The sequence below is a fragment of the Balaenoptera physalus genome, assembly GCF_965194825.1.
Source record: "Balaenoptera physalus genome assembly, chromosome: 1".
In the NCBI taxonomy this organism is placed as follows: domain Eukaryota; kingdom Metazoa; phylum Chordata; class Mammalia; order Artiodactyla; family Balaenopteridae; genus Balaenoptera; species Balaenoptera physalus.
In genome coordinates this window covers 90,192,815-90,207,239 of record NC_138882.1, presented here as the reverse complement: position 1 = coordinate 90,207,239, position 14,425 = coordinate 90,192,815, and the positions used below count along the sequence as shown (strand labels likewise).

Sequence of the window (14,425 nt, the reverse complement as noted above, 5' to 3'; positions counted from 1 at the left end):
ATCTGAGATGACTTGTTGAGAACAAAAGAGCGCTGCTCAACTCCACTGGTCCACAGAGAAACAGGAGTCTTTTCAGGTAAACAAGCTGCACATATATTTCTGTCTCTAAGATTATGTAATGATATAGAGACCTTCAATTTACAGGTTAAATTGACTGAAGATGATGACAAGGACCACAAGGCAACAGGGAAATATGGCTTTGGGCCTTTGGAGTTGCAAATGAGCAAATGCATAAGAATACATTATTTTGGAAGAAACCTTAGCAACATATTTGGCCATAAAAGCCACTGAACACTTAAACCATGACTTCACTCCTCACTCCTCACTCCTATTTCTTAGGTGGAGCTACCTGTTTACTCTGCTGCCCATATTGATAATCCCTGGAAGAAAGCAGTTTTCTCAATGTGAATATCCTAAACTATGGCCCTGTTCACCTCTTTCCCTCTCTCCACCAAGTTGGGCTTCTTTTTACATAGAAGCAGAGATAATGGGAAGGCCCATGATTTCATAGGATCTATGAAAGCATCAGCCTATGAAATGAAAGGTCCTCCCTCCCCCAAGGAAGAGTGTTCATGACTCTTCAGACATGAGTGATGACATATTTCAGTTCCTGGAATCATGTTGGGTAAGAATGAAATCACCTCTTGCCTTACCTAGAACCTCCCCCAGCCTCAGCAAAGAAGTTCCTCACTCTGGAGTAACTGGGGCCACCACGTCTAGCTGGATTTATACCCCCCTTCTCTTCTGACAACCCCAAAGGAAAAACGAAAAACTGGCAGTTTAGCTCTGGGTACAGCAAGTACTCATAGGGACACAAATATTCGCGTTCACAGGTGTGCTCAATGCTATGGCCCATCACACTCTTAACCTCTGACTTTCCCAGTGACTTCTACTTCTGGAACTTCCCTGGTTCTATCACGAGGAATTATCACAGGAGCCAGGATTAGGGCCACTGGACTTCCCTTTTGTGTACACTGGTGACTTTCTGATACATTATTCATCTCCTACCTCTTGGTGTCTCATGCTAGCAAATACAAGGGGTGAAAAGTTATAGCCTCTAGGATGGGAATCCTCATCTAATTGGTATTTCACAGCAGACTGGGACCTCTGATAGCCCACGTGTCCCCTTTAGTGTCTGTTCTTAGCAATCACATGCTTCCTTGCCGATCCTTCTGTTCTGATACTGCTTCTCATTCACGTTTCTTTCTGCCCAGGTGTCAGCAATGTTCATCCTGCTTCCCCAGCCACATTGCCAACCAACCATTTAGAAGCCAGCTCTTCCCACTACCTCAACCCTGCCCAGCCCCTCTCTCCTCTGAGGGGCACCATAGAACTAGGCAGCATCCTCGAGCCTGGGTACTTGGGCAGCAGAGGCCAGTGGGACATGATGAGGCCTCAGAAAGGGAGCATATCTGGGGAACCGTCTTCAGGCTCCCCCATGTACCAGCTTAACTCCAAACCCACAGGTAAAGCACAAAGCCGAGCATGTCAGCCAGTGAAATGAAATCTCAGTTAGGATCCATGCCTTTCCTATCTGGGTAGTGTTTTCCATTTCTCCTCTAGTCTCTGGCTCACAGAGTGGGGATAAAAGGAAAGGGCCCTAGCAGTGCTCAGTCCTTCCTAAGTGCATCCGTTATCCTCTGTGCCCAGGGCCTCGGTGCTGAGCAAGGGTATGAGAAAGTCAACGGCTACCTCTGTGCTGTCACATTCATTCTTCTCTGTCCCTGCATCCTGGTCCCCTCGCAGCCCACTCTCAGACCCTTCCAGAATGCCAGGGATGAACAGTCACAGAACATTCTTCCATCAATCAGGAGTTGTTACAGAAAGGGGGGTGGTGGTGGTGCTATTTCTACACAGATCCCTACCCCTTACATAAATCTTGTGTACAAAACCCAATTCAAACTCTCCCTCTCCCTCCAAACTCTCCTGGTCAGGTCTGAGAGACATCTTACCAGCTGGAGAGGTATAGCTGTACAGGTGAATGCTGGGATGCAGCCCAGTTCCAACAGCAAGAGAATTGTGATTTTCAGAAAAAGGCTGGGTCCAAAGCAAAATGAGGCAGTTGATGTAGTTGGTCATTAGCACCCCACCCACTGCTCTTTTCCACATCTTTTTTGTTTTCTTGAGGGTGTTTTCTCCAACTCTCTCATCAGCCTTCAGATCCCGGGATCAGCGCAGACTGTTTCTTTTTTCCAGATTAAAAGTAATTTGAGGGAAGCGTCGGGTACTAGTCATTAATCACATAGGATGAGTTGACATGAGGTACTAACTTTTACCTTAGGCCTTCTCTCTAAGGGTGGAGGAAGGGCTCTGTCCCTTGCTAACGAATGTTCAGTCAAGGGTCAGTAACAGGAAAGGTTTTAGGGTGGAGTGAGGCCTTCCCTATTATACTCGAAGTCAACTCAGGAAATGGCCACACCTGTCTAGGTCCTAGACTGAGATCCACAGTCTTCAGTGATTTTTCTAAACCATGTGAAACCCCTTACACTTACCAGTTACCCTGGTAGCTAGCTGTACATGTACACTTACAACTCCCTTACACGTACGCCTGTATGGGAGGAGGCCCATGGGGCTTGCTTAGCATCAGCTGTCCTGATGCCAATTTAAACAAAGTCAGCTGAGCTCCTGGATGCCCATGTGAGAGGACGGCCATGTTTAGCGATCTTACTGGCCCAGCCCCACCCCCCACATGGCCCCCACTAGTGACCGGGATTCTCCACCTCCCACCTCCTCCCGCCCTGCTGGGTGACTGCAGGGGCTGAGCTGCTAGAGGAGCACCTTGGTGAGATCCGGAGCCTGCGCCAGCGCCTGGAGGAGTCCATCTGCATTAACGACTGCCTGCGCGAGCAGCTGGAACACAGGCTCAGCTCCACCGCCCGCGGAAGCGGTAGGAGAGGCCCAGGGCTTCCTGCTTCTGGTTGTCATTAGGGAGCTGCAGAAGGGCAAGCCTAGGCAGAGCTTCGCAGACTTCAAAGCACCGAGGTCTGCTTTTCTGTATTCACTCCTTACAGTCAGCAAGGCAGGGGGCAAGTACTATTCTCCCGTTGCAGCTGTACCTGAGCTCAGAGAGTAGCTTTCCTCATGGCAGATCTAACCAGGTCTGGTCCCCAGAATCCTCTGACTTCTCATCCATCCTAATCTGCTCATATCTGCCTGCTGACTTCTGTGCCCTGGTCCTGTGATCGGCAAGTGGTAGAGCCAGTTCTGCAGGGCCTCCTCCAGCCTCTTACCGAGGTGGCCTTCCTCCCCACACTCTCGCCCAGGCTGCTGACAATTGGAGGCCGTCCCTTCCACACGCCCTTGTCCTGCCCACACCGCAGCAGCGGCTATTTAGGGGAAAGGGCCTCCTGAACAGCTACAGCCAGGGCACATGATAAAGCATGCAAAGAACCCACTCAGAGGAGCCGCACGAAAGCCAGGCATTCGGCCCATCAGGCTTTAGGCCCAGGATGCGAGTTCTCTGGGTTTTCTGCTGGGTTGGGATAGTATTTTTGGAGATACAGAATGAGCAACACAGAGAGCGTCTGTTACCCAAATGTGTAACTTGCCTGCTTACACTTCCTGGGACAGGACCCACCTCTAACTTCTACAGTCTGGGTCTGGAGACCACACCTCAGCTCTACAATGAGAACAGAGTCCTTAGGGAAGAAAACTAGAGGCTTCAGGCTCAGCTCAGTCATGTTTCCAGAAGTGGGTGGTCACTCCCAGACCCCTTTCCTCCCTGGCCACACCAGTCACCAATTAGAGAAGCCAAGAGAGAAGGTGGAGAGAACAGAGCTACCCAGACCCAGCAACCCCAAACTCCCGTAGCTATTCTCAGTCTAGAAAGGGCTACTTTCTGGGGCTTCCTTGGTGGCGCAGTGGTTGAGAATCTGCCTGCCAATGCAGGGGACACGGGTTCGAGCCCTGGTCTGGGAAGATCCCACATGCCGCGGAGCAACTGGGCCCGTGAGCCACAACTACTGAGCCTGCGCGTCTGGAGCCTGTGCTCCGCAACAAGAGAGGCCGCGAAAGTGAAAGGTCCGCGCACCGCGATGATGAGTGGCCCCCACTTGCCGCAACTAGAGAAAGCCCTAGCACGGAAACGAAGACCCAACACAGTCAAAAATAGATAAATAAATAAATAAATAAAATTAAAAATAAAAGAAAGGGCTACTTTCTGACAATTCCCAACCACGGGCCCTCAGACTCCTAGGCTCCAAGGACAAGGGCTCTAGGAAATCCACCACTTCTGTGCAACCCCCTTGCAGATACTGTCATTAGTTATCAAACTAGATTCCAGTTAGTGCCTGTTCTACCTGCCCACAACTCACAGCTAGTTTGGACCTAGGAAAGGAAGGAACATGAGGCCTATACACTCTCTCAGGTTTCTCCAGACTTTGCTGCAGCTCTGTGTATCCCTCCCATGCTGATCTGCTGTCCCCATATCTCCTCACCACCTCCCTACTCATACACTCAGGGCTCCTCTTTGGTTACTAATTCTCACGATTATTGTTGGGCTGCACCGTGCAGGTCTGCAAGCCTTGTAATTCCCCAGCTGCAACACCAAAGAAACAGTCCATAGACAGTGACAGAAACAACAACGTTCAAAGGATACAGAATCTTACAAGTCCTAAACAAAGGGTCCTGGAGCAACACTCCACAGTGTTCGGCAAACAGCAGGCAGAACAAGGCAGCAATCTTCACTACTCAAGGGTGAGGGAGGCAACCATTTATAGGGAGAATTGACGTCAAGTTGGCTCACCAATCACCAGGGAAACCAGAGCCTGGGGGTGGGGGCAAGCACGTAGGTGGTTACTGATTAAGCCCTATAATTAAACAGATTGGATAGTCATGTAGGTGAAGGAGGGGCTGGTCAGCAGAGAATGGACAGAGAGCAAGAGAACAGCCATCCTGAATTGTCTGACCATACAGTTGTGTCTGGAGGTACCAGCAAAACATCCTCGAGAGCTTTCCCAACACTATTCAGGGGGCATCCACAGGTGGGCATCGTTTCCTCTGTGGGCTGAGCGGGGATTGGGGAGCCGACCTAAGTCCGACCTAAGTGTTGATTGATTGAATCAAATGAATATATCATAATTCACAAATTATTTTTACTTATAAATATTTATTGAATATCATAAAAGACTAAGAGTATTGTCCAAAGGATTAAGCCCAGAATGAAAGAATGCTTGTGGAAAAGGAAAGAGACATCAAGAGTTATTTCTAAATTAGCCTCCTCAGAGCAAGAGATGTGAGAGGAAAGGTCACTGCTTGGGAAGATAACAAAAGTCATAGATAAGGGAGAAGGCAGAACTTCTAAACTACCATTGCATGCCTGGAAAGACCAGACAGACCTTAATGAGCGCAATCTGCCAGGCCCAGGTGATTCCACCCCAGACGACTGACAGCACCGGGGCCTTATTCTCAGAATCCCTGTCAATAGTCTTTGAGAAACCATGAAGATCAGAGGGATGCTGCAGACCAGGAAAGAACAGTTGGCTCTATTTGCAATATGATGGAAATAATATATACTAAAAACTGTAGACAAGAAATTTTGATGTGTATCCTTGGCAAAATTCAAGAATGGATTACTGCACAGAAAGTATGTGAGGACTTAGAAAACAGTGAGCGTCAGGAAGCAGAGTGTTTTCCCTAAAACCAAGGCGGGCCATATTAAATCAGAGGATCATGGGCATTGCACAGATAGAGGTTCCCATTCCCCAGAGCGTGTGCATGTGCTGAGCAGATACTCGCTTTTCCTCCCCTGGTAGCATAAGCTGGCCTTCCTTTTGCCTTGGTTCTTTTGTCAGGATGGAGGCAGACCTCTCCTCCACGGTGGCTGCTTTCAGTGCAGCTCTGACTCCATCCCCTCTCCGCCCAGCCCTGACCCCCAGGATAAGTAATCAAAGAGCAGAAGGAAAAGACATGGAGGAGGCAGAGACACGAGAGCCCTGGTAACCCATAAATGTTCCGTTTCTTTAACTTTCTGAAGGTTGGCTGCGCTGAAGTTCAGGGCCATGTTAAAACATCAACCTCTCCTTTCCCTTCCTAGCCACCCCCACCTCCAGGTCCACATAGTCAGGCAGGATCACAGAATGTCACCAGGAGTCACCCAGCCTCTTGTAGCCCTCCCCTGGAATCCCAGAAAATCACTTACATCTGCGTCTCAGGGTCAGGCCTGGGGAGAGTCAGCCTCCCCAGGTGCTCTCAGATCTCGGACTGCTTTCTGGTTGGTGACCTTGGATAGGCAGGTTTCAGGATCCCTCCCAGGGGTTCCAACTCCAGACTAAGATCACTGACACTTTAGGGGCCCCAATTATGTTAATTCCAAGGAGGGAGCATTTTGCCATCTTGTGGTTGGCAGATATATTTACAAACTTACTGTCTCAGGACAGCCCTGTCTCCCCAGGCATGATATCCAGGTATAATATTCCTAACGACCAAGTCTCACTTGTGATGTCCAAGTGATATAACTATGTCAGCACGAAATCTGAGCTCTTGTTCACAGCTGGGAGTTTCAGTGTGGCCTGGAGTCAGGTTCTCTGCAGCAACAGGAGTGTAGCCTGTGCTAATCTGCACGGGGGCTTCCAGGTCCTCAGTGTTCCCACCGCATAGCCCATCCTGAGCCATTACCTGCTGGAGGGATTGAGAGGCTTTAACGAGGGAAATCTGCTCCAAAAATACTTGAGAAGACTGTAGAATCCTATTTGGAGTTGTAAAGAGCCACAAAACACAGGGTGCTTTAGGCCTTCTGACCATTGACGGAGAGCCTGTTTTTCTTCCCAGGGAGAGTCCATGAAAAGGGAGCTTCTGGAACTGAGAACCAAACTATCCAAACAGGAGAGTCTCCTTCAGAGCACAGCTGAGCATCTGAAGACCGCCACCCAGCAGAAGGAGAGCATGGAACAGTTTATCTTCAGCCAGTGTGGGTGCCCCCAGCCAGGGAATGGGACAGGAAATGGGGGTCCTTCCAGGTCCCCCACCTGTGCTGTGAATGGACAGAGACCAGAGAGGTTAGGGGACGGGGGAGGCTGATGTGACGTCTCTAAACCTCCTGTGCCATCAGTAATCGTGGAGGCAGAGGAGGGGACACGGGGTTGGGGGGGGCAGCAGGAGACCCCGAGCTGAGTGTGCAGAAAGATAAGCTTTAGAACACAAACCCAATGCAAGCGTGGGCCCACTGGTAATTTCTGCCTTTGGGGCTGCTTTCTTGTTTCAGTGACCAGGACACACGATGTTTTGAAGAAGGCAAGGACAAATTTGGAGGTAAGGAAACTACTGCACCAGTCAGAGCCATAGAGCCCACTCCAAACTTATCACCGTCTGTCGTCAGAGTGTGCAGGTGATCCTTGACCTGCTCTGACCTTCCAGGAGGCGATGTCTGGTCCATCTGCGGGAGCTCAGGTCCTCAATGAGCATCCCTCTAGATTCCATCCCCATCGGCCCTCCACCCCAATCAGCAACCTCCCTCGACCTCTCGGTGACTCTTACTTTGTCATCATCTTCTCTCTTTATTCCAATTCTGTCTCCTTTATGCCAGGTCAGGAGTGGGGAGAAATGCAGTTCAGTTGATTCTCGAGGTCAGAGGACATATGGGGTCTGCCTCTGAAGGAGCTTTCAGTAAAGGGATCCTGAGGCCAGTCATGTGTTCTAGGGTTTCCTATACCACCTTATGAAAAAATAACAGCAAGATATAACTTTTTAAATTGATTTCAATGCATACTATCATGGTGAAGAAAGCAATTTGATTTGGACATATCTTTTTCTGTTAGCAATAACACAAAAGAAAATTGTTGGGTCTTATTGATCTAAAAGAGAATATGGTAATAATAAAGACTAAAACTTAAAGAGAAAGATCTTATATATATGGCAGACATTCTCAATGTTTATTTAAAACAGTAACATATTCTCTAGCAAGCTCTTTGAAGAGAACTTGAGGTGTTAAAAATGGCTTAAAAATCAGAAGCTAGTGGGGCCAGGTCAAGATGGCAGAATAAAAGGATGTGGAGCTCACGTCCCACAGATACATCAAAAATACATCTACATGTGGAACAGTTCTCACAGAATGCTTGCTGAATGCTGGCAGAAGATCTCATAAAACCAAAATTGCAAGAAAGATCACCACATCACTGGGTAGGACAAAAGGGGAAAAAAAAAAGGAATCAGGACAGGACCTGCATCCCTGGGAGGGAGCTGTGAAAGAGGAAATAGTCCGTCACCCTAGGAAGCCTGTTCATCGGCAGGGAGATCAGCCAGGACAGAAAGGAAGCTTCAGAGGCTCAGAGAAGAGTGCAGCAGCCAGTTTGCAGCGGGCAAAACAGAGACAGACCAGCACAGAGGGGCCGTGCCACCTCCCTGCACTCCCCAGCCCAAGACATGCACTGGCTGGTATACACAGAGGCAGAGGGCTGAAACTCGGGCTTCAGGGGACAGACCCAGAGAGAGGACTGGGGTTGGCTGTGTAAAGACAGTCTGAAGGGGCTGGCGTGTGGTCCAAGCCACAACCAGCAGTATGGGCAGGAAGATGCCCAGGGTCCAGCATTGCAGCCCCACTGTTAACACGTTCCCTAAGGGATGGGCGGGGCCTGCCATGGCAGCCTCATTCTGGTGTGCTCACAGTGGGCGCAGCTCCACCTCTAAGAGTTCTGGGAGCACACAAACACTGGTAGGTTGGCCCACACATGGAGTCAGGGCTGAAATCCAAGCCGATCCAAGTGGGAATTCAGAAGTAGGGCTGAAATCTGAGTCTTCTCCCTGTGGCTGTGCAATTCACAGATTGACCTGCTGCAGGTGGCTTTATAAACTCAGTGCCTGCAGGACATCTGAGAAGTTTACTGGTTATCCCATGGCTAGGGTGGGTGTTGTGATATGGGCTGGCTGCAGGCTCTTCTGCACATATATGTGGAGATGGAGTCAGGATCTGGGCTGACTCAGTAGCTCCCACAGCGGGTCCAGGCACACAACTATAGTAGTCCTGGTGCCTGACTTCAGTGGTTCTGTGCCAATGGATCTGTGCTAGTGGCTTTGTCAGCACAGTGACTGACAGACACCTGGGCCAATTGCCTGAATCCCCATGGTTGAGGCAAGGCTGAGGGCAGTGTCAAAAACAGTGTACTTTGTGAGCCCACACAAGAGGTGACAGGCAACACCACAGAGTGCACTTTCCAGTGGAAAGCCTCTAAGGATGAATACTCAGTGGCTCCTCTCTCAGCAGGAGTGCTCCAGTCCCACGTACCTCACACCACAGTTCAGAAATGGATCTGGGGGTGTCCACTTCAACAACTGGGGAGGAGACCCTGTGTCGAACAGGGCTGTGACAACCACAGAGCAAAGAGGAGGCCACACTAAACATCCAGTGCAAGCTCTGGTCACCACAACAATTACATTCCCTATCAAGGGGATAAGGCCAGCACACACTGAGGAAAGACAAGGCAGGAATCCATACTAAAAATAGCCCTTGCACCAAAAATATTAGACTCACAAAGGCTACACAGGGATGCTCCCACATAAAAACAGCCCTTCAAGACCACAGGAGATAGCACTACCATATGACCCAGCAATCCCGCTACTGGGCATATACCCTGAGAAAACCATAATTCAAAAAGAGTCATGTACCACAATGTTCATTGCAGCACTATTTACAATAGCCAGGACATGGAAGCAATCTAAGTGTCCACTGACAGATGAGTGGATAAAGAAGATGTGGCACATATGTATGATGGAATATTACTCAGCCATAAAAAGAAACGAAATCGAGTTATTTGTAGTGAGGTGGATGGTCCTAGAGTCTGTCATACAGAGTGAAGTAAGTCAGAAAGAGAAAACCAAATACCATACGTTAACACGTATATATGGGATCTAATTTAAAAAAAAAAAGGTTCTGACGAACCTAGGGGCAGGACAGGAATAAAGACTCAGATGTAGAGAATGGACTTGAGGACACATGGAGGGGGAAGGGTAAGCTGAGACGAAGTGAGAGAGTGGCATTGACATATATACACTACCAAATGTAAAATAGATAGCTAGTGGGAAGCAGCCTCATAGCTCAGGGAGATAAGCTCGTGCTTTGTGACCAGCTAGAGAGGTGGGATAGGGAGGGTGGGAGGGAGATGCAAGAGGGAGGGGATATAGGGATATATGTATATGTATAGCTGATTCACTTTCTTATACAGAAGCAACTAACAAAACAATGTAAAGTAATTATACTCCAATAAAGATGTTAAAAAAAAAAAAGACCACAGTAGATAGCTGTTTCTCCTAAACTCGTAGAGTCAGAGAAATATAAATGAAATGAAGAAGCAGAGGATCCACTCCCAATTAAAAGATCAAGAGAATTCCCCTGAAAGAACAATGAAAGTGACCTCTCCAGTCTACTAGACCCTGAGTTCAAAAAGGAGGTAATGAAAATGCTGAAGGAATTAAGGAAAACTATTGACAGAAATGCAGATTACTGTAAGAAGGAACTAGAAACTATAAAGAGGAGCCAATCAAAATTAGAAAACTCATTTGCTGAGACAAAAGCTGAGCTAAAGGCAATAAATAGCAAACTGGATAAGAAGAACAAATAAGTGATCTGGAAGACAGAATAATGAAAATCACCCAATCAGAACAGCAGACAGAAAGACAAATTTTAAAAAATGAAAGCAATATGCTAGACTGGTGGGATAATATAAAGTGTGCCAAGCTATGCATAATTGGCATCCCAGAAGGAAAAGAAAGAGAAAAGGGGATCAAAATGTAAGAAATTATGGCTGAAAATTTCCCAAACCTAAAGAAGGAAACAGATATCCAGTTACAGGAAGAACAGAGGGTCCCAAAGAGATGAACCCAAACAGACCTATGCCAAGACATATTATAATTAAAATGGCGGAAGTTAAAGAGAGGATTCTAAACATATCAAAGAAAAACAAAGAGCTAATTAAAAGGGAACCCCCCATATAGAGCTATCAGCTGATTTCTCTACAGAAACGTAGCAGGACAGAAGGGAGTGCAAGATATACTCAAAGTCCTGAAAGGGAAACCTGCAACCTAGGATACTCTACACAGCAAGATTATCATTTAGAATAGAAGAAGAGATAACGAATTTCTCAGACAAGCAAAAATTAAAAGAATTCAGCAATACTAAGCTTACCTCCCCAAAAACTATTGAAAGACCTTCTCTAAATAGAAAAAAAGCAGAAATCTATAGGAAAGAAAATCACAACTGGAAAGTAAATCACTTAAATAAGCTAGTACACAGATTTTTAAAACATCAAAAAAAATTTTTGTGAAAGTGATGATAACTACAGTGAACAGCAAAAGGGATAAACACGAAGATGTAAAAGAGGACATCAAAATCGTAAAATGCGGGGGAGGAGAGTAAGGAAACATAGATCTTTTTTTAGAATGTGTTCGAGCCTATATGACTACAGGTCTAAAGCAAGTAAATATAGTAATGGGTTAATATACTTGAAAAACAGGGTAACCACAAATCAAAAACGTACAATAGATTCACAACAATCAAAAAGAAGAGAAGACAAGCATAATACATAAGACAATCATCAAACAGCAAACGGAAAAACAACAGAGAAGAAATACAAAATCAAATGGAAAACAAGGTTTAAAATAGCAATAAATACCCATCTATCAATAATCACCTTAAATGTCAAAGGACTAAATGCTCCAATCAAAAGACATAGAGTGGCACATTTGATTAAAAAAACAATATGCTGCATACAAGAGACCCACTTTAGGATGAAGAACACACATAGATTGAAAGTAAGGGGATGGAAAAAAATATTTCATGCAAATGGAAATGACAAGAAAGTGAGGATAAGAATACTATATCAGACAAAATAGACTTTAAAACAAAAGCCATAAAGAAAGATAAAGAAGGACATTGTATAATGATAAAAGGATCAATACAAAAAGAGGATATTACACTCGTTAACATATATGTACCCAATATAGGAGCACCTAAATACACTAAAAAATACTAACAAATATAAAGGGAGAAAATGATGAGAAGATGGCGGAGTAGAAGGACGTGTGCTCACTCCCTCTTGCAAGAGCACCAGAATCACAACTAACTGCTGAACAATCATCAACAGGAGGACACTGGAACTCACCAAAAAAGAAGCCCCACATCCAAGGACAGGGGAGAAGCCACAGTGAAACGGTAGCGGGGTGCAATCACAATAAAATCAAATCCCATGGCTGCTGGGTTGTTGATTCTCAAACTGGAGAACTTACACCACAGAGGTCCACTCACTGGAGTGAAGGTTCTGAGCCCCACATCAGGCTTCCCAACCAGGGGGTCCAGCAACGGGAGGAGGAATTCCTAGAGAATCAGACTTTGAAGGCTGGTGGGATTTGATTGCAGGATTTCGACAGGACTGGGGGAAGAAGAGACTCCACTCTTGGATGACATGTACAAAGTAGTGTGTGCATCAGGACCCAGGGAGGGAGCAGTAACCCCATGGGAGACTGAACTGGACATACCTGCTACTGTTGGAGGGTCTCCTGCAGAGGCGGGGGGTGGCAGTGGCTCACCACAGGGACAAGGACACTGGCAGCATAACTTCTGGGAAGTACTCCTTGGTGTGAGCCCTCCCGGAGTCTGCCATTAGCCCCACCAAAGATCCCGTAGCCTCCAGAGCTGGGTTGCCTCAGGCCAAACAACCAACATGGAGGGAACCCAGCCCCACCCATCAGCAGACAAGCAGATTAAAGTTTTACTGAGCTCTGCCCACCAGAGCAACACCCAGCTCTACCCACCACCCATCCCTCCCATCAGGAAGCTTGCACAAGCCTCTTAGATAGTCTCATCCACCAGAGGGCAGACAGCAGAAGCAAGAAGAACCACAACTCTGCAGGCTGTGGAACAAAAACCACATTTGCAGAAAGATAGACAAAATAAAAAGTCAGAAGACTATGTACCAGATGAAGGGACAAGATAAAACCCCAGAAAAACAACTAAATGAAGTGGAGATAGGCAGAAAACTAATTCTTCCAGAAAAAGAATTGGGAATAATGATAGTGAAGATGATCCAGGACCTTGGAAAAAGAATGGAGGCAAAGATCTAGAAGATGCTTAATAAAGACATAGAAGAATTAAAGAACAAACACCTAGAAGGATTACAGAACAAACAAACAGAGATGAACAATACAGTAACTGAAATGAAAAATACACTAGAAGGAATCAATTGCAGAATAATGAAGGCAGAAGAACGAATAAGTGACCTGGAAGACAGAATGGTAGAATTCACTGCCATGGAACAGAATAAAGAAAAAGAATGAAAAGAAATGAAGACAGCCTAAGAGACTTGTGGGACAACATTAAACACAACATTTGCATTATAGGGGTCTGAGAAGGAGAAGAGAGAGAGAAAGGACCAAAGAAAATATTTGAAGAGATTATAGTTGAAAACTTCCCTAACATGGGAAAGGAAATAGCCATCCAAGTCCAGGAAGCACAGAGAGTTCCAGGCAGGATACAGCCAAGGAGAAACACGCCAAGACACATAGTAATCAAATTGACAAAAATTATAGACAAAGAAAAATTATCAAAAGCAACAAGGGAAAAATGACAAATAACATACAAGGGAACTCCCATAAGGTTAACAGCTGATTTCTCCACAGAAACTCTGCAAGCCAGAAGGGAGTGGCACGATATATTTAAAGTGATGGAAGGAAAGATCCTACAACGAAGATTACTCTACCCAGCAAGGATCTCATTCAGATTCAACAGAGAAATCAAAAGCTTTACAGACAAGCCAAAGCTAAGAGAATTCAGCACCACCAAACCAGCTCTACAACAAATGCTAAAGGAACTTCTCTAAGTGGGAAACACAAGAGAAGAAAGGACCTACAAAAACAAACCCAAAACAATTTAGAAAATGGTAATACGAACGTACATATTGATAATTACCTTAAATGTGAATGGATTAAATGCTCCAACTAAAAGACACAGGCTCACTGAATGGATATTAAAACCAGACCCATGTATATGCTATCTACAAGAGACCCACTTCAGACCTAGGGACACATAAAGAATGAAAGTGAGGGGATGGAAAAAGATATTCCATGCAAATGGAAATCCAAAGAAAGCTGGAGTAGCAATTCTCATATCAGACAAAATAGACTTTGAAATAAAGAATGTTACAAGAGACAAGGAAGGACACTACAGAATGATCAAGGAATCAATCCAAGAAGAAGATATAACAATTATAAATATATATGCATGCAACATAGGAGCACCTCAATACATAAGGTAAATGCTAACAGCTATAAAAGAGGAAATCGACAGTAACACAATAATAGTGGGGGACTTTAACACCTAACTTACACCAATGGACAGATCATCCAGACAGGAAATTAATAAGGAAATACAAGCTTAAAATGACACAATAGATTAGATAGATTTAATTGATATTTATACGACATTCCATCCAAAAACAGCAGA

General features: G+C 45.9%; 1 protein-coding gene across 1 annotated transcript; it reads left to right on the top strand.

Annotated features, from left to right (window-relative positions):
- The first annotated feature begins 1,020 nt into the window (after positions 1-1,020).
- On the top strand, positions 1,021-7,248 carry LOC309660027 (myomegalin). Its single transcript, XM_082460523.1, has 4 exons — positions 1,021-1,466; positions 2,756-2,887; positions 3,571-6,907; positions 7,202-7,248. The coding sequence occupies exons 1-3, from the start codon at positions 1,385-1,387 to the stop codon at positions 3,654-3,656; spliced, it is 300 nt and encodes a 99-aa protein (XP_082316649.1). The 5' UTR covers positions 1,021-1,384; the 3' UTR covers positions 3,657-6,907; positions 7,202-7,248.
- Positions 7,249-14,425: the final 7,177 nt, after the last annotated feature.